Raw genomic sequence first — 19,547 nt, forward strand, 5'->3', positions numbered from 1 at the left:
AACCAGAAAACCAAATTAACTTCTTAAATTACACAATTTGTATGTAATTCATTAAAGGCTCTTCTCCAGGGTAGAGACAATCACAAGAAAAATTAGTCTGAACATGGATAAATTTGTATTCAAACTGCAGTACACCGTCTATATTATAATGAAGAGATTTTAGGCAATTCCTGGGGGGGAAAGTCAAGCCAGAACTAGAAGCATATTAAACTGTGAATGAATCACAACTAGAAAACATTACAGTAAAAAACTCATGGCAGTACCATACACTGGTACATTTTTTTTTGGGGGGGGGGCTGTCAAAGGAGAGCCTGGCATCCATTTTACCCATGTAGAGGTCACTGAGTATTCTTATAAAACCTTCTGGAATGCATGTTCAATATCACTCTCCACTAACATCCAGATCTGTTTTAGGTCCTCATTTTTAGTGTACTCCAATGGACTCTCAATACATTGAGAGAAAACCCTAGCTGGGCACAAGTGGCTCACACTTGTAATCCTGGCTATTCAGGAGACTAAAACCTGCAAGGATCACAGTTCCAAGCCTGCCAGAGGAGAAAAGCCCATGAGACTTTCCAAAATAACCAACAAAATGCCAGAATGGAGGTATGACTCAAGTGGTAGAGGTGTGAACAAGAAAGCAGAACATAAGGGGCTGGGAAGGTGGCTCAGTGGTAGAGAGCTTGCCTTCCATGCCTGAGGCCCTGGGTTCGATTCCTCAGCATCACATAAGCAAAAAAGAAAAAAGCCGGAAGTGGCGCTGTGGCTCAAGTGGTAGAGCGCTATCCTGGAGCTGAAGAGCTGAGGGACAGCGCCCAGGCCCAGAGTTCAGGCCCCACGACCGGACCAAAAAAAAAAAAAAAGAAAGAAAGCAGAACATAAGAACACAAGGTCCTGAGTTCAAGTCCTAGTACCAGCATCATCAACAACAACAACAAAAATAAAGACCCTCTTCTGAGTGTGGACTTCTACTTGGAAATGTGGTGTTACAGTGGTAATAGAATGGGAGAAAATATTCAAGATATCACAGAAAGATAAAAGGGGAGAAGCCAGCCCATGATAGCAAAGTCCCCATGAAGCTCTTATCTCCAATTAACCATTCAAAACCTGGAAATGGAGCTATGGCTCAAAGTGGTAGAGTGCTGGCCTTGAGAATAAGAGCTCAGGGACTGTGCCTAGGGTCCCATGGCCAACAAAAGAAAGAGAGGGAGAGAGAGAGAGAGAGAGAGAGAGAGAGAGAAAGAGAGAAAGAGAGAGAGAGAGAGAGAGAGAGAGAATAACTTTAACTATGGAGACAATTACAGTCCAATTTAAAACTTTTGAACGTGACAATTTTGGAAATACAAACCTGGACAAATGAACACAATGCCATGAGTAAAGAAGAAAACATTCTTGGTAAGATAAGGCTGTTGATTCTAGAAGTCATCCCATCCCCTTTATTTGAATGTTTCTATAAATTTCTTGGGGGCGGGGGGATCTGCTTTGCTTTGCTTTGCCTTGCTTTCTTTTGGAGCCTCATTTGGACTGGTGAAGACTGCAGGACTACAAGTATTAAACACTAAGAGATGCAGACAAGGCATCAACATGAATTAGGAGGTATTTCCAGTGGCTAACATATTTTAAGGGGTAAGAAAATGGTATAGAATTCAATTACAGTAAAAATATGCACCTAGAGCAGTTTGAACCCACTAAAGTCAGAGGAACCTGTACATACATCTAATACCAAAGGTAGCTTTGAAAGATCACACTGAATGGATGAGCAAAATTAGGACAATTCCTTTGACTTAATAGGGAAAAAATATTTGGAAATTAGTTAGACAAAAGTAGAGAATTTTGATTCAAGTTTAAAACCCCACTAAATCTAACAATACAGTAAACTCAAGCCTGTAGTCCTAGTAACTTGGGAGGTAGAGGTCAGAGGATTAGAATTTGAGGCCATCCAAAGCATACAAGTCCACCATACTCCATCTCCACCAATGGCTGGGCAGAATGCCCATGCCTATTATCCTGGCTCCTGAAGAAGCACTGGCTGTAATCCTAGGCTTAGAGCCAAGATCCTATATCTCAAGGCAAAAAGGGATTAGAGGCATGGCAAATATACCACCTTTATGGAAAGTGCCTCCCTAGATGCAAAAGGTCTTGATTTCCAGTACTGCCACATACACGTGTGAGTGCACATACATGCTCACATGCATACACACACACACACACACACACACACACACACACACACACACACACACACACACACACACACACACACACACACACACACACCAATGCCCTAACTAGTAAAATAACACATAAATTATAGGCACAGAAAGTATAGACACTGCTTTTGAGCACGTACCTCAGAGACAGTTCTGCAACATTTCAACTATTAAAACACTAGCAATATTAGTAAATGTACTGCCTGGTGCACTAAAAACACAGAGAAAGACAGTACAGTAGCACATACTTATTTTAAAGAATATTGAGTGCTATAATACTGGTGCTAGATATGATTTAAGCATAAACAGGCTGTCAAGAAGTGCCCAGCTCAAACGCCAAGTACACAAAATGCAACAGCCTTTAGTGGGAGCCACATCTGAAGACAGAATGTTATCCTCTCACTCCAGGTTACACGTTGAATTTAACCCATGAACCCCAAATTGCAGAGTCTGAATTACATTGAGAAACCTCTTAAGGATGCTTTGTGTCAAAGGCCTGGTGGTGCAGGACTATAGTTCTAGCACTTGAGATACCGAGGCAAAAGGATCCTGAGTTTGAGGCTAGCCTGGGCTATAGAGCAAGACCCTGCCTTAGGATTTAAAAAAAAAAAAAATGCACTTTCTCGGTCAGCTGTACCGCCTTTACTTAAAAGTCCAACCAAGTTCTTTCAGCACCAAAATAGACCACTTTTTCTTCAGTTGAAGATCAAATGAGGGAGTTGACTTTCAAATGACATTTAGGAGCTGGATTATTTAAAATGTATCTCTCTTTAAACCCTGGAATCACCATCATAGCACCAAGAGGCCCAAACCAGGAAAGTCTGTAAAGTGAGGAGAGTACAAGCAGTATCCTCTCCAACTGTGACTTCCTCTCCTAGGTCTGACCACAAGTGTCCTACAGGCTGGGGTATACAGATTTCTTAGTCCTCAGCAATCCTCATTTTCCCCCCTTTATGTGTGACCGATCGCCCTTGAATATGGGCAGGATCCAGGGTCTTTTTTCTGAATGGCAGAACATGGGAAGAACAAGGGCTTATTACTTCCAAGATTGAGTTATGAAAGCTTGGAATTTTCTCTAAATATCTGTCCATCTCTCTCAAATCTCCGCCTCCCCCCCTCCATCCCTCTTCTTTTCCTCTGGTGAAGTAAGCTGTCATGAGACAAGTAGAAATTAAGAGAGTCCCCTGGACACCAGGTCAAGGGGAAGCAAGACCATTGCCCAACACCTGGGAGGAAGTGTATCCTGCTAACACTTTGTGAGTCATGAGGAAGTGCTGAAGCCTGTAGGACACACAAAGCCCTGGGTCCTAGATTCCTGACCCTTCAAAAATAAGCAATGTTAAGCCATTAAGTTTAGAGGTGGTTTATTGGAGACAAAAATCTCTGTATAGGGAATAACTGCACTCACATTGCAAGTTGGAATGAGACCTTCAGAAACGCTAAGTCTACAGAGCAGGGTTTAAAGTAGATAGGGACAGATGAGGGGAGTTATACTGGCAAAGACCTGCTTAGAAAAAGGAGGCAAGTAGGTGTGGTGGTACAGGCCTCTAATTCCATCACTAGGGAAGATGAGAATGGAATGCAATTTGAAGGCCAATCTAAGCTACATAGAAACCCTACATGTGACCCTGTCTCAATGAAAAGGCAAAGGGGAAGATCAAAAGTGGAGGGATGAGATTCAATCTGAAGGTGATCCCAGTGGGAGGAAATGACAAACCAAATCAAAGGCTTTTCACCCACACTAGGATACATGGATACTGGCCTATGGGCCATAGTTCATATTTCTGGAACCCCTTGAAATGAAAATGCTTGAGAACCTGGTATGGATATTGGATCTGTTTTTTGAAGAAAAAAAACGATTCATTATAAAAAAGAAATTTAGCATTAATGACATGGGTCATGATACCGTATCCAGTTACATGGTTTTTGGAAAAGGAGCAAAACTTTAGCCTTTTCCATTCTGACATTGTTTTAAGAATACCTATTATAGTATCTGTCAGGGAAACCATGACAATGAGCTAGGCTAAGAAATCTTATTAGTGTTCTCAGAGATTTCTCTAGCTTACAGGGTAGGGCACAGGGGGCTGGCTTCTGGAGACAGCCAGGAGACCCGGGCCACAAAGCCTGACTAGGGTAAAGACAAATAAGCCTCATGAAGCTAGATAATATTGGAAAGTGACAAGAAGAGAGAATTTCATGAGCAGTGTGTTAGGGTATACTATTTTTTTTTCCCCTTCTTTACCAAACTGACTCAGTGTGAGACAGAGAACTACTTCTAGGAATTCACAAGTCATCTCAGGAGCATATTTCAGGATTTTTCAGTGAGAGAACACTCTTTCAAGCTCTCAAAACTGCTATTTTCCAGTATTGAGCATTTTTTAAACTATGGAGATAGGAAAAAAATCTAAAAGGATAAAGAGAACATAACTACTCACATGAATACGTGTGGAAAAAACCCTAATGAATAACAGCAAAAATTAAGGGTTGTTCAGTCAAATTGGGCTTCTTGCATGATGTTGTTTTGTCCCATTATTTCTAGTATTAATCATCCAGCCACTACCAGGACATCTCAGTAAGACTACCCCTTCCACAGCAAAACCAAGAAACTCCAAGAGCCCAACAACCAATGAACAGATGAACAAATGAAGATATACAGAAGAGATAGATAGATAGATAGATGGATAGATAGAGAGATAGATATACTAGATATAGATAAAGATAGGTATTGATATAGATATAGAGACCTAAAGCAATGATGACAATAATTACAAGTTACAATAATAATTATATATGTATACATATATACATACATATGAAAACAGCATCATGAAACCCAGAAAACTTTGAAAATAAGAAGGTATGAAAGAAAGGAAATATAAAGAAGGAGGTGAATGTGTTAAAAGCATACTGTATACATGCCTTGGTATCATCACAATGAAATCCTCTTGCATTTTTAATGTCTACTAACTCAAAGAATATTAGATAAATAATTAGATGGAAAAACTATAACTAAATTGACATACTGAATACTATGTAATCTTTTTAAACCACAAAAAAGATACTCTAGAAAAAGAAACTACTCAAAATTTTCAACTGATAGTCTGTCCAATGTTCTGAATTTCTGTTGTTACTAGTTAGTAATGATGAACACAGGAAGACAGAAACCAACACAGACCTAAAAGTTATATCTGTTTCTCCTAACTTTATGCCTTAACTGAAAACAATAAAAAATTAAAAGCCTTTTAATACTCTTGTGTATGTAATTTTTTTAAGTTTCACTTACTATTTCAGAACTCAAAATTTTCCAATCTGAAATTAAAAGCTTAGTTATCTAGATTAAGTATAAGATGAAGTGGTGACGAAAGACCTGTTTTACCCTCTCAGACTTACTAAAGAGTGTTTTCAAGTGAAATTCAAGGCTCATGTTTTGCGTTTTTAGGTAAAACAATTAATTTTGAAAAACATCAAAAATAATGCATCTAAGGGCTATCAAGTATACAACCCTGAGTTCAAACCCCAATACTGCCAAAAAAAATTACTTCTAATTTTAAATTTGTGAGTCATAGCACCAAAATAACCAAACTAATAGTGATGATGATGATGATGATGATGATGATGATGATGTTTCAAATATTCAAGCAACTACTCATGGCAACAGATTTGAGGAGGCCAGAAAGATCATCTTTCACAGCAGAAAAGTGATCTCCAAACTTATTCCAGGCAGGGAAGGACTGGCCTGTCTGCTTTTGGTAATTCATTAAACAAGTTCAAGATTATTTGATAAATCAATCTCTCTCATGGTTGTAGAAATAAGGTCAACTTTCAACTTTCACTCATCTTCATTCCTTCTTTTAGCAAGTTTAAATCCTATTTTCCAGATAAGGAGAGGCGTCTGAACACAGCTTTTTCTTTCCTGACCTGAGTAAGACTGTCTAGCTACTTCCCACTAAACCAATTCATGGACCAAAACAGTTGGATAGATGTAGAGGGATAATTACAATCCAAGGGGAGAAATGGTAAGACATTTAACTTTCACAACATGGAATAGAACAGAAGTATATTTTAATACCTTTTACTGATTATCTTATTATGCAGGAAAACATGCTCAATATAATAAATGCAGAGAAGCAAAGAGAACGAAATAAAGCTCTCCTGTAATTACACCACTCAGAGATAACCAGAGTTGACATTTGGATGTTTAAATGTTCACATTTTCTATGCATGTATATAATCACATATGTACATTTTTACAAAAATAGGATCATATGGTATATTTAAAGGTTTTTTTATTTCATTTAACACTGTTGTAAATACTTTTCCAAATCAATAAATATTTTTCTGTAATTTCATGTTTAAAGCATGGATTGTATTACAATAAATGTTTACAGTGATTTATTTATTCAGCTCCTTATTTTTGAACATTTGGCTTATTTTCTTTTTCCACTCTTACATATTGCACTGTGAGGTTGTATTTCCATTTAAGCTCACTGCATGTTTAGTTACTGTATTATGATAAAATTTACAAAGTATCATTATAATGGTATTGCTAAGTAGAAATGCAAGAATAATCACTATGAAACAACTATCAGAGGCAGCAAGGCAACAACACAGAAAATTTTAAACACACAGAAAATTTAAGACATTTTGTACATTTGCACCATTGCTTACGTACTAAATCCACAGGCTCCAGGAGGAAAAGCTGACATCATTTAAACAAAGGTGAGATAATCTTTCTTTATAGAAGCTTTGCACACTTAACTTTGGATTTCAGGCAGCCACTGCCATTAATAAAAAAAGGAACTAACCTAAGGGCTGAAGGATCAATTTCTCCATAAAATAACACCCAAGTAAAGCTGCAAAGTAATACTGGCTTGTTAATCCTCATGATCAGGATCCTATACTTGGCCTGGTATTTTCTGACAGTGAATGTTAGTATTTTATAGGTGTGTAAAGGACCGGATGTTGGTTATTTTAGTAGTCACTTCTGTGTTTTATATAAACTACTAATGGAGATGTTCAGTTAGACTTCATTATTATTACACTTCATGTCCTTAAACACACATGTAATTAGATAGTCAAGAAAACAGTAAGTTATAACATTGTAATAACAGAGGGGGACAAAAGAGGTTTGCTGGAATTGCTTTGTCTTTGTACTTTGATTTTATAAAAAGAGTCATTGTTCAAAAACAGGAAGAAAATTCAAACAATATAGAAGAAAAGGAGATGAATGAACATAATGTATTGCTGGCTTCTTAGTTACAGAATCCAGAAAGAACCAAGGTTAATTATTTTAAATGTGCTATACCCAATAAAATAATTTTTCAATGCCTATGAAAGTACACAATCTACATATTTTCTGTGCTCAAAAAAAACATGTAAAATTAGGAATTGTACATATAACCCAAAGGATACAGTGCCAGCCTTGAGCAAAAAAAGTGAGTGAGCAATCAAGAGCGTGAGGCCTTAAATTCAAGCTTTAGTACTGTCACTAGTAACAGTAATAGTAATAGTAATAATAATAATAATAACATTCATTCTTGACAACTGATTTTTCAAGTTATAGTATTTCTTGGCCATATTCATTACAGGTCTACTTCTTTTCCTTTCCTGGTTAATTGGAGATGTGGTCTTGCAGACTTTCTGCCCAGGCTGGTCTCAGCCTCCTAGAATAGCAAGGATCACAGGCAGGAGCCACTAGCATCCAGTCATTTCAATCGCCAGAGATACCCTAATTTACTAAGCCAGTCTCCTAGTTTTTGCTATTTAAAAAAAAAAAAAAACTATAAAGGAAAATTCTAAATACCAGCACTGAACTGCTAGACTCTTCTCTAGTGTTAGACAAGATTATTTTAAAAGACAAGGTTGACTCAAAAACTAAGATAAAAGGTCCGTGGACTAGCAGCAGAGTAGAGCATTGAAGACAACTACTTCTATCAAGGAGGAATCAGAGTCTAGAAGCACATGAAACCATGCATTGCAAGAGGCAAGGAAGCCAGTGAGTGCTTGGATTGCTGAGATTGCCTTGGCACAAGTGGCTGATGAGCTATTTCTGACTACTCTCTGGAGCCTACGGCAATCTGCTGGGTCACATGTGGCCAGGATGCAGAAAGACATATATGGCCTGAACACTAGCAACAGAGCCAAGATACTTAACAGTTAACTCAGCCGTGTTCTGCAGAGTCCACAAGATCAGCACAGCTTCAGTTTGGGTCCAGAAAGAGTCCCTAGTGGGACTTCAGGGTAGCAGCAAATGCATCTATAAAGCTAAAGGAATGGAAACAGAGCAAGATATAAAACTAAGCTAACATGATGGACAGAAAGGGAGGAAAGAAAATAAAAAGGCAAAATATGCAAAATGACAGCCTAGGGAATCAAAATTAATATAAGTGGATTAAATTGTCTATTAGAATATACAATCTATTAGGAATAAGAATGAAAGTAAATAATTCAATCCACCTACAAATTGTTGAATTATAAAGTAAAAGAATTTCAAAAAGTTGAAAACCCCTAAAGCAAGCCCCATCTGTTTGACACAGTGTGAATATTTTCCAAATCTTACAAGATTTGTCTTTATTACATTCTTGCCACAGGTGTACTTTCATCTTATGAAATGAAATTCAGGAAAAAAGCTTCTCCAGTATGGTTGGGTCATGCTTTAAAAAATAAAAACAAAAAATAATTTCCTCTTCACTTTTTTAAGAAAAAAATTCACATACACATTCTCCTGATCATTTTATAGTATTTCCTTGTTAGGTCTTAATTCACATAGGATGTGATAAAAATAGTACATACACATATGTGAATACTCTAATGCTATTTATCAATGTGCTAATAATGACAGATTTGAAATGCTGGCTCAACTGTTCCCTCTGCTTATTTACATTCATTTCTAGACTTATTTCTGTATCACTTGTCTCCCTATTCCTTTGCCAAACTACTTTCCTAGTAGCTTTATAATATCTGTTAATATTGTTACTGTCCTTATCAATATTCTTTTTCAAGATTAAGCTATTAAATCTCACAGATTTATTCCTCCAGATAAAATTTAGTACAATTTCTCAAGTCCTTCCCTCACTCAGTCCCTGCAAAGAAAGGCATTATATTGGTTGAAATTATGTTAAGTCTCCAGATTATTTTTAAGGGGGCATGTAATCTACTGTAATAGCTGTAGGAACTTTTGGCAATCTCACCTCCGCCAATGGTACTTGTTCACTGCTCAAGGCTAAGGGATGAGCAGATATGGTGGATAGAAACCACTGCTCTCAAGTGTCTCCTTGCTCAGCACTTCCTGCCATGCACACACCTCCTCCTCCTCCATTTCCCAAGCTTTAACTTAAGGAGAAGAATGTTGTTATCATGATCTGTTTATCCCGAAAAATACAAGGCCCTCTGTAAAGTTAGGAAACTTACAGAAGGTCCTGGACACAAACAGTAAAGCCAAGATGTGGCCTTAGTTCACTCTATTTCCACAGTTTGTGTCCTAGATCCTGATGTTATATACTGCCTTAGGCCTGAAGAATCATGATGAGATTTGAGAAGGGAGCGACATAGGCATTTTTAGACAACTTAAGGAACTACAAGGGATGCCTTTCCTCCAACTAGAGACATCTTTTCTGAAATTGGAACTGAAACAATATGTTTGTTTTTATAAGTTTTATAAATTGGATTTTTCCCCTAGTCCATGGGCTTGAACACAGGATCTGGGTGCTGCCTCTGATCTTTTTGTTTCCCCCCTTCAAAGCTAGCACTCCATTTGCAGCTTTTTTTGGTAGTTAATTTGGAGACAAGAGTTTCATGAGCTTTCCTGAACCAGCTGGCTACAAACCACAAACCTCAGATCTCAGACTCCTGAGTAGTTAAGATTACTGGTGGGAGCTTCTGCATGGCAAAGGACATAGCTAGCAAGATCAATAGAAAGCCCATGGATTGGGAGAAGAACTTCAATAGCCATACAACCGACAAGGATCTCATATCTAAAATATACCTGGAACTCAAAAAATTCAATCCCCAACAACAAATCCTCAAAGAAACGACTGCCAAATAAATAAGTGGGCTCAAGACTTAAAGAGAAACTACTCTGAAGAGGAAAGAAGGATGGCCAATAGACACATGAAGAAATGCTCAACCTCCCTAGCCATAAAAGAAATGCAAATCAAAACAACATTGAGATACCACCTCACCCCAGTTAGAATGGCTATAATCAAGAACTCTAATAACAACAGATGCTGGAGGGGATGTTGGGTGGGAGTGTAAACTTATTCAACCACTTTGGAAAGCAGTACGGAGGTTCCTCAAAAGACTCCACATAGAGTTTCCCTATGACCCAGCAATCCCACTTTTGGGAATTTACCCAAATGATTACAAACAAGACCACACTAAAGCTACCAGCACAATATATTTATTGCAGCACTATTTACCATAGCTAAGATATGGAACCAACCCAGATGCCCCTCAGGAGATGAATGGATCAAGAAAATGTGGTATATATACACAATGGAATTCTATGCCTCCATCAGAAAGAATGACATTTCCCCATTTGTTAGGAAATGGAAAGACTTGGAAAAAATTATATTAAGTGAAGTAAGCCAGGCCCAAAGAAACATAGGTCCCATGGTTTCCCTTATTTGCAATAACTAGTATATGTCTGAGTCAAGCAGAAAAGTTCAGATAAGTCAATGTTAGGGAAATGAACCCCAAGATAAGTATTCAAATGTTTTATTCTTTCATGCAATTGTTCCTAACATATTTATAAGATTATTTCTTTGTTGCTTTGTATGTCTCCTATGTATCACCCCTGCTTTCATTTTCATCAAACTGTGTTTGATGTTGGTATAATTTGTGGAGGGGAAGGGAAAAAACAAATATTTTAAATAGGGATACAGGTGGACCCATTGCAACAATGAGATGTACAAGTACAACAATGAGATGTACAAGTCGTTATGTCGAAAAACAAACTTTACAACTTTGGTGGGGGGAGGATGGGATGATTGGGTAGGGGGTAGTGAGGGGGATGGGAAGGGATGGGAAGGGGAAACAAAGGAGGAGGCAACAATGCTTGATAAGAAATGTACTCATTATCTTGCCCATGTAATTTTAACCCCTCTGTACGGTATTTTCACAATAATAAATAAAAAAGATTACAGGTGTGAGCCACTGGTGTCCTGCTATAAACTGAATTTTTAAACCAACAATGAAGTAGATTCCTAAAACAATGTGGATGATGAATATACAAATAAATGTCCATTGTGAAGACTCCATGGCTTCCTTTCCTGCCTCTGCAGTCCTTTTCTATCCATTACTAAAATTATATTTGGGCACAGTGTTTTATCAGAAAGCTTAAACAAACATTTTTATACAAGCCCTTTACCATCTAGTGGTTCCTCCCGAAAATTTTGACATCCTGAAAAAAATCTAATTATTACTAGTAACTTTAAAAGATCACAGTAATTTATTTTTGTCAAATGTGAGTAAAGATTAATGGATACAATCAGGAATAATTTCGTAAAAACATATCAAATACAAAGAAAGCAAAATTTGTTGTTAAGTGAAGCATCAAATATGATAAAAGAGCAAATTCCATGAATGAACAGCAACAATGTACAATTCATTAACCAAATGCCCACGATTATTTCACACTTCAAAGGGCTACTGATATGATCAGAAGTTGTAGTAAAAGGATAACTATAGATTACCTTCAGCATCTCCTTACACATTTCAATTACAAACAACACTATCCCCCAAAAGCCAGCTCTATCAAAAGATTGCAAAGTGAGGTTTGTCTAGGCCTTTTGTAAATCACAATTCTGCACAAATAAAAGTAAGATGTTATTTTAAGATGGCCATCAATATATGTAAAGATATTAAGAGTACATAACTACTATCTGTTATTAATTATAAGAATTAAAAACCTACCAGGCACATTGGCTCAGGCATTTGGGAGGCTTAAAATGGGAGAATTATAGTATCAGGCCACTCCAGGCAGGAAAGTCCATGAGATTCCATTTCCATTAAAAAAACTGGACTACGCGGGCATTACCTATAATCCCAGCAAGAGGGGAAAGACTAAAACAAGAAGGCTCAGAGTGTATGTCCCATAAGGGAAGCGAGATTCTATCCTAAAACTAATGAGTGAACAACAGAGCCAGAAGAGTGTCTGCCAAGTATCAGACTCTGAATTCTAACTCCAGTATCATCCCAAAAAAAGTTAAAAAACCAAATCAATATTCAGACTCTGGGAACTGATCAAAATCATCCTCCTCCTCCCCCTCCTCCCCCTCCTCCCTCTCCTCCCCCTCCTCACCCCCCTCTTCCTCCTCCTCTTCCTCCTCCTCCTCCTCCTCCTCCTCCTCCTCCTCCTCCTCCCACAGCCTAAATGTTAAACAAATATCAATAAACTGTAAGCCCTTTACTGGTAAGGCCACATTTTGTTAGTCTTTTTATTCTTAGAGATAGCTCAATACTTAACTCATAAACAGTATTGTTTTGAACAGAAAAAAAAATAAAATAAAATAAAAATAAAACAAGCAGGGAAAATATAGATTGCTGGTAGCAGACATGAAACTCTGCACTTAATCCAAGCATGAATATTTTTAAAAACACATTAAAAAAAACTGTCTTCATTACACACTATTGGTGTATACAGGACTAAGGTATGGCTGCAGTGAGTACAAGCTCCTGACAAGTGAGTACAAGGCCCTGAGTTAAAACTACAGTACCACCACTGAAAGAAAGAGAAAGACTAACAAGAATAAACACTGTATATGTCGGAAATGAACGTGAATAAACACTGTATATGTCGGAAATGAACGTTGCAACTTGGGATTGGGGGAGGAATAGGGGAGATGGGGGAGGAAAGGGATAATAGGAGAAAAGCAAAGGAGGGGGTAACAATGCTCGACAAGAAATGTACTCATTACTTTACTGTGACCTCTCTGTACAGCATCTTTACAGTAAAATAAAATTTTAAAAAGAATAAACACTGTACAAACGTAAAGATTGATTTGATATTTTATCATTTAGAAGAAACCCGGCAAAAGAGTAACTACAATATGATGATCTTGTCAATGTTTTAAAATATATGTAGAATTTATATGTTATTTATATAATATATAAAATAAATATTGAAAGTGCACAAATATAGAGGAAATTTAGCAAAAGGAAAGGGGGCATAAGAAGTAGTTGATGATGGCTTTGTCCTTAGCACACTTCGTTCAACCCATCCTCACAGCAAACTCTGCTTTTCTGCTAACACCCTCATCCAGCTCTAGGTCTACCTTCAAACAATTTCCTCTGCTTCTACTCAGTCTTTCTTCATTTTCTCATTTTCTCATTGATATCCAGTGAATCTTCAGTTTTGGACTCTAATATGACTGTCAATTTTCTCTCTATATATAATCTCAGCTACTCAGGAGGCAAAGGCAGAAGGCTCAGTACAATGCCAGCTCAAGTAAAGTTAATAATACACTATACATCAAAGCCAAAATACAAATAAAAGGGTTTAGATCATAGCTCAGGTAGAATATTTGCCTTGGGCTCAATCCTGTGTAGTGAAAAAAAAAAAAAAAAGTACCTTTACCAACCAGCAACTTGCCATTCCTGACAATGCTTGGTAAATGTGCCTACTTTCACTATAAAATAGATCTATAATGAGACAGGCACTAGTGGCTCATGCCTGTCATCCTAGCTACTCAGTAGGCTGAAATCTGAGAACTGCAGTTCAAAGCCAGCCCAGGCAGAAAAGTACCCTCCAATAAAAGCTGGAAGTGGCACTGTGGCTCAACTGGTCGGATACAAGCCTTGATCACAAAGAGGCTCAGAGACAGCACCCAGGCCCTGAGTTCAAGCCCCAGGACCAAAAAAAAAAAAAAAAAAAAAAAAAAGCATCTATAATGATGTGTTTATAAATGTGTAAATAGGTGTATTTACATATTTACAATGTCCGTGAACTTTTTAAAAGGTACATCTCTTTATAGTGTAATTTGGTCTCTACAAAATTATGGGCACCCTAAAGTTAAAGGACACTACCAAATGTCTTTGTGCTATTCTCTTAAAGTACTGAGTATATTGATTTTCATACATGCAGTAGGCATTCAGTATTTGCAGAATAGAGATAAAGAGAAGACAATGTTTGAATATAACAGCATAAAAATAACTAGAGATATGAGTAATATAGCTCCCAAATCCTACTGAGGAATGATTCTATTTAATACAGAAAACTGTCACCAAGTAAATCTTAATGTGTTGCAGGAGTAGTCCCAAAGACTTCACATCATATATGAATTGTATCTTTTTATCTATTTTCCTGCCCAGGTCACTGGGAGTAAAAGTTGAGTTCAAATTATCTTGTGCTGATCCTAACTGTTCTCATTTTCTTTAGCATGGTCAAGAATAATCTAACTCAAATTATATTCCATCACCGGAGACAATAAATTTTAGGAAAACTGGCACTAAAATATATTCCAGTGTCTATATTTTTAACATCATCATTTGGAGCTAACCAAAAAAAGAGGAGTGGAGAGGACTTAATTTATGAGGCTTAAGTGGACCAAAACATAAGTATGGCCAGGTGCTAGTGGCTCATGACTGTAATTCTAGCTACTTAGGAGGCTGAGATCTGATGAAGCTAGCCCTGGCAGGAAAGTTCATGAGACATGAAACTCTTACTTCTAATAACCATTTTTACTTCTAAATAGCCACAAAAAAGCTGGAAGTAGCAGTATGACTCAAGTAGTAGAGAGCTAGCTTTGAACAAAAAATTGAAAAATTAAAAAATTTATATATATATATATATATATATATATATATATGTATGGGACAACGCCCAACCCCTGTGTTCAAGTCCTAGGACACACAAGTATACACACACACACACACACACACACACACACACACACACACACACACACACACACACACACCTCACCAAATATAGGTTCTGGGAAACGATAATAATCTAGGGAACTTTTTGTTTGTATGTTCTTGGATCTCATTAAATACATCTTATTTCCATAAGAATAAATTGTACCTAATATCTAAGCCAACAAAAATCTAGGCAGCAGTGACAGTAACTCAGTCTGAGAAGAACCATCTATGTTACACACTATTAGCACTGAGTATGAAACTGTCATAAACACTTTATTATAGAAACTAAAATAATTCAGTTCAAAATCCTTGCAGCAAGAGAGAGTCCAATTCAACATATTTGAAGATATCACAAAATACTATTTCTTCAGGACAACTGATTCTAAAAGTATTTTTCCTTCACTAAAGCAGCATTTATAATGACATCTATAATGGATTGGGACACTACTTTGTGTGAAAACAACTATTCTAAATGTCTGTTATTAGCCCATGTACCACTCACGATTTCCAATTTGAAGCATAAGAAGAACTCAGAGAAATTAAGTGATTTTCCCAAATACACCCACGTATAAAGAAGCTGTCAGAATATAGACCTATATTTTCTTGACTCCAAATTCTATACTAATCCCACAAGCAAAGGATTCAGATAACTTTATAAACTATCAAACATAAAAGCACTCCGATTCATTCTGTCTAGACAGGGTGGCTGAGACAGAACTAAATGCATTATCCCTGCAACTTGAGTCGATTTAGTCATAAAATTATTGACAGAGATATTTTTTTTTTTTTGGTTGGTTGTGGGGTTTGAACTCTGGACCTGGGCGCTGTCCCTGAGTTCTTCTGCTCAAGGCTAGCATTCTACCACTTGAGCCACAGGATCACTTCCGGTTTTCTGGTTAACTGGAGCTAAGTCTCATGGATTTTCCTGCTCCGGCTGGCTTAAATCCTCAGTTCTCAGCCTCCTGAGTATCGAGGATTACAGGCATGAACCAGCCAGAAATTCTATTTTTTTAATTGCATAGTTGTTGTTTTTGTTTTTTTTTTTTCTCTTTCACAAAGGAAAAAAAAAAAAATACTTGGGAAACACCAGTAGAAACATGTGTAGAGCACACACTGTGTTTTGCTTACATTGGTTTACCAGGGAGGGAAAACGTCAGCACTTACCTCTAGTGACAGCATCTAGTGCACATCCACTTCCTGTTGCTCCCCCTCCGATAACCAGGATGTCAAATTCGGATGTGTTCTTCAAAGTTAGAAGCTGAGCTTCTCTGGAGGGAGGCTCTCTGTTAACAAGTTCCGTTACATACTCTGCTGCTTCCACATAGGCTAGGTTCACCTGATGTCAAAGCAAACCAGTTTTAGTCACTCACCTGGAAATTGCAAGTTAAGAAAATTTACAGTATACTTAAAAAGGAAAGAAAGAAATTTGCACTGAAGAAACAGCCATAGTCCAAGTCTGCATGGAGTTTTGGGAATACTGCTGAAAAACCACTGGAGTTTTAGGTGGTACGTATGCTGGGCATGATTGCTATCATCAGCCTCAGCTGTTTATCTGCACAACATTTGGTTTTAGATGCAGTAATAATGCAACTGCTTGTTTAGGCTTCAATATTCAACTATTTCCATCACTAAATGGCAATTTCCAAATACTTCATCTAAAACATATAAGGTAACAGTAGGAAATACTTTTCTTGAGAGCAGCAATTCATTCAGACATTGTTGAAAAGTGGTAACATTCCATGAAAGTAAAGAAAAAGCACTTTGTCTTCATGCAATTTCCTAAAAACATGTGTGCTTCCTTCCTCGATTGTTCTCCCAATAATAGTCTACAAGTTTCAATCAGGGCAATTAAAAAGAATCTGTTAGACACAAGTGGTGGTATGTATCTGTAATCTCAGACTAAGAAGGCTGAGGCAAGAGGATCATGAGTTCAAGGCTAGCCAGGACAACTTAGTCAAGACTCTGTCTCAAAAAGACAAAATAAAAGAATCTGTCTAATAGAAGTACCTATCCAGTTTAAAGAATCAGCTATGACCAAGTGTCAGTTGCTCATGCCTACAATCTAGCTACTCAGCAGGCTGAGGTCTGAGGATCATGGTTTGAAGACAACCTGGGCAGGAAAGTCTATCAGACTCTTATCTCCATTTAACCACCAAAAAGCCAGAAGTGAAGCTAAGGCAGTATGCCAAGCTGAATCAAGAAACTAAGGGACAGAGCCCAGGCACTGAGCTCAAACCCCAATGCACACACATACACAGACACCTCTGCTCACAAACAGAGAATCAGCTATGTTCAGATGAAACTAAATTTTTCAAAGACATGAATCCATAATGTTGGTAGTGTTTCTGCTGCTGTGGTGACAGAGCCCTGTACCAGTAAGGAAGCTTCTTCATGAAAGGGTGATCCCAGTTCTTACAAAGAGAGTATTTGAAATATTCAGGATTAGTTACATTTTTATTCAGTTAAAAAAAATTCCTGGGCTGGGAGGGTGGCTCGGTGGTAGAGCGCCTGCCTTGCATGCATGAGGCCCTGGGTTGGATTCCTCAGTACCACATAAGCAGAAAAAGCCGAAAGTGGTGCTGTGGCTCGAGTAGTAAAGCGTGAGCCTTGAGCTGAAGAGCCGAGGGACAGCGCCCAGGCCCAGAGTTCAGGCCCCGCGACCAACAACAACAACAAAAAATCCGACTACCCCCTTTTTATTCGATTATCAAGCCAACTAGATTTCGAAGAAAATGCATCTAGAAGCCGCAGAAACACGCAGAATAAAAACTGTGGGTTATACTGAGAGGGTCCCAGAATGGAGATTTTCACTCCTGTTAACTAGTGTTGTCAAGTAAGAATAAATTCAGGAGTGATACCCACTAGACACTATGTTGAAAATGAACTATAAAACCTGTGGGTGGGGACAGGAAGGAAAAACTGGGAGAGAGCGAGGAAAAGGATAACATCATCCCAAAAGAAATGTACTTTTTACATTTCTTACATAACTATAGCCTCTCTGTATATCACCTTTACAATAAAAATACATAATTTTTTAAATTACATAACATCTCTTTGAATCTTGGTTTATCCAGTTTTCAAACAAGGATAAAAATCCCTGGATGTTTCCATTACTGCACCTCTGGTTTGCACACAGTCTAACTGGAATGATGACATTAAATACATTGGCAAGCTACCCAACATCTGAGAACTACTGGTACTGCTGGTGGTGACTATTTGTTATTTCAGCACTAGGAAGCTCTAAGTCAGGAAGATTGTGCATAGGAGGTTAGTCTGGGCTACATAACTAGGCCCTGTCTCAAAGAAAAAAAAAGTTTTTTGACACCTTAGTATTATATAGCAAGGAACATTCAAAACATATTTTACAAAGTATCATAAAAACAAAGGTTATAATCAAGTGCTATAATTTTCCAAGCTCAATTCAGATGCCAAGCCATAAAAATCTTGTTGTTCTGCATATAATTCCTCCTAATTACTAATAATAACTACTACTAATAACTACTTCCTCATGCTTACCTTTAGATGCTTTTAAGATAATAAATAAATATACTATTACTACAACTATGGAGAACAAAATAACTTTTAGTTATGGTCTTTTTCTTTTTTTCATCTAATGAGAAGGAAAAGATAAGAAAAAATACATTTGTGCACACACACACACACACACACACACACACACACACACACACACAGAATACACACATATATATATAACAAGTTTATAGAAAGAACAAATGCCAAAATAGAGAAAAAAGCAACACCAGGCTATGACCGCTCTGCTGAGGGAGGGGGAGCCTTTCATTTGAGGTTTCAACTGCGCCATGACAGATGGATAGGATTTGGACATGGACTGACAAGTGACTAAACCGCCAGAGCATTTTCACACATCAACAGAATTGCTGACATTTTCTGCTTGGTAAGTTTTTGAGAAATACTTGAAAAATAAGTTTAAAGACCATGTTATGATATAGTTCATTAGAACCTGGTAATATTAAAAACTCCCTGTTCTGCTCTGACTATGCAGAATCAACTGAACTATTTGTGTTTCTCCTACAGAAGTAGGCTGGATCTGATGGGCACTGCTCATTCGCGTTGGCTTCTCGGTTTCTTCTGACTTCTCCTGCCTCAATTTTCTCCCCAGCATGCCCTAACCTGTCTTACCTAACAATTTAAAAAGCATTTCTTTCATGTTTCTAACAGCCATCCTAAAAATTCTTGAGAGATCCACAAGCCTTTTATTGCCTTCATGTCTTCTCAACTCACTGTAAACTATTTCCACATGTAAACTCCCACCCCCACAATCACCACCATTATCCACACCACTCTCTCTCTCAAACACATGTGTGTGCATGTGCATGTTCATGTACGCGCACATACACACACACACACACACACACACACACACACACACACACACACTGGATGTCACTGACCAACATTAATCAGCAAAGCATCTTTAAGTAGGTTCCATTCATA

General features: G+C 37.7%; 1 protein-coding gene across 5 annotated transcripts in view; it reads right to left on the reverse strand.

The window, feature by feature from the left end:
- Gpd2 (glycerol-3-phosphate dehydrogenase 2) overlaps positions 1–19,547 on the reverse strand; it is a 161,120-nt gene that overhangs the window by 75,118 nt on the left and 66,455 nt on the right. For all 5 annotated transcript variants that reach the window (XM_070022938.1, XM_070022929.1, XM_070022954.1 and 2 more), the window contains one exon: positions 16,236–16,407. In XM_070022938.1, coding sequence (XP_069879039.1) covers positions 16,236–16,407 — 172 coding nt within the window. The remainder of the gene's footprint in view (positions 1–16,235; positions 16,408–19,547) is intronic.

Source organism: Dipodomys merriami, unplaced genomic scaffold (assembly GCF_024711535.1).
Source record: "Dipodomys merriami isolate MVZ:Mamm:240054 unplaced genomic scaffold, mDipMer1.0.p SCAF_1, whole genome shotgun sequence".
Lineage (NCBI taxonomy): Eukaryota > Metazoa > Chordata > Mammalia > Rodentia > Heteromyidae > Dipodomys > Dipodomys merriami.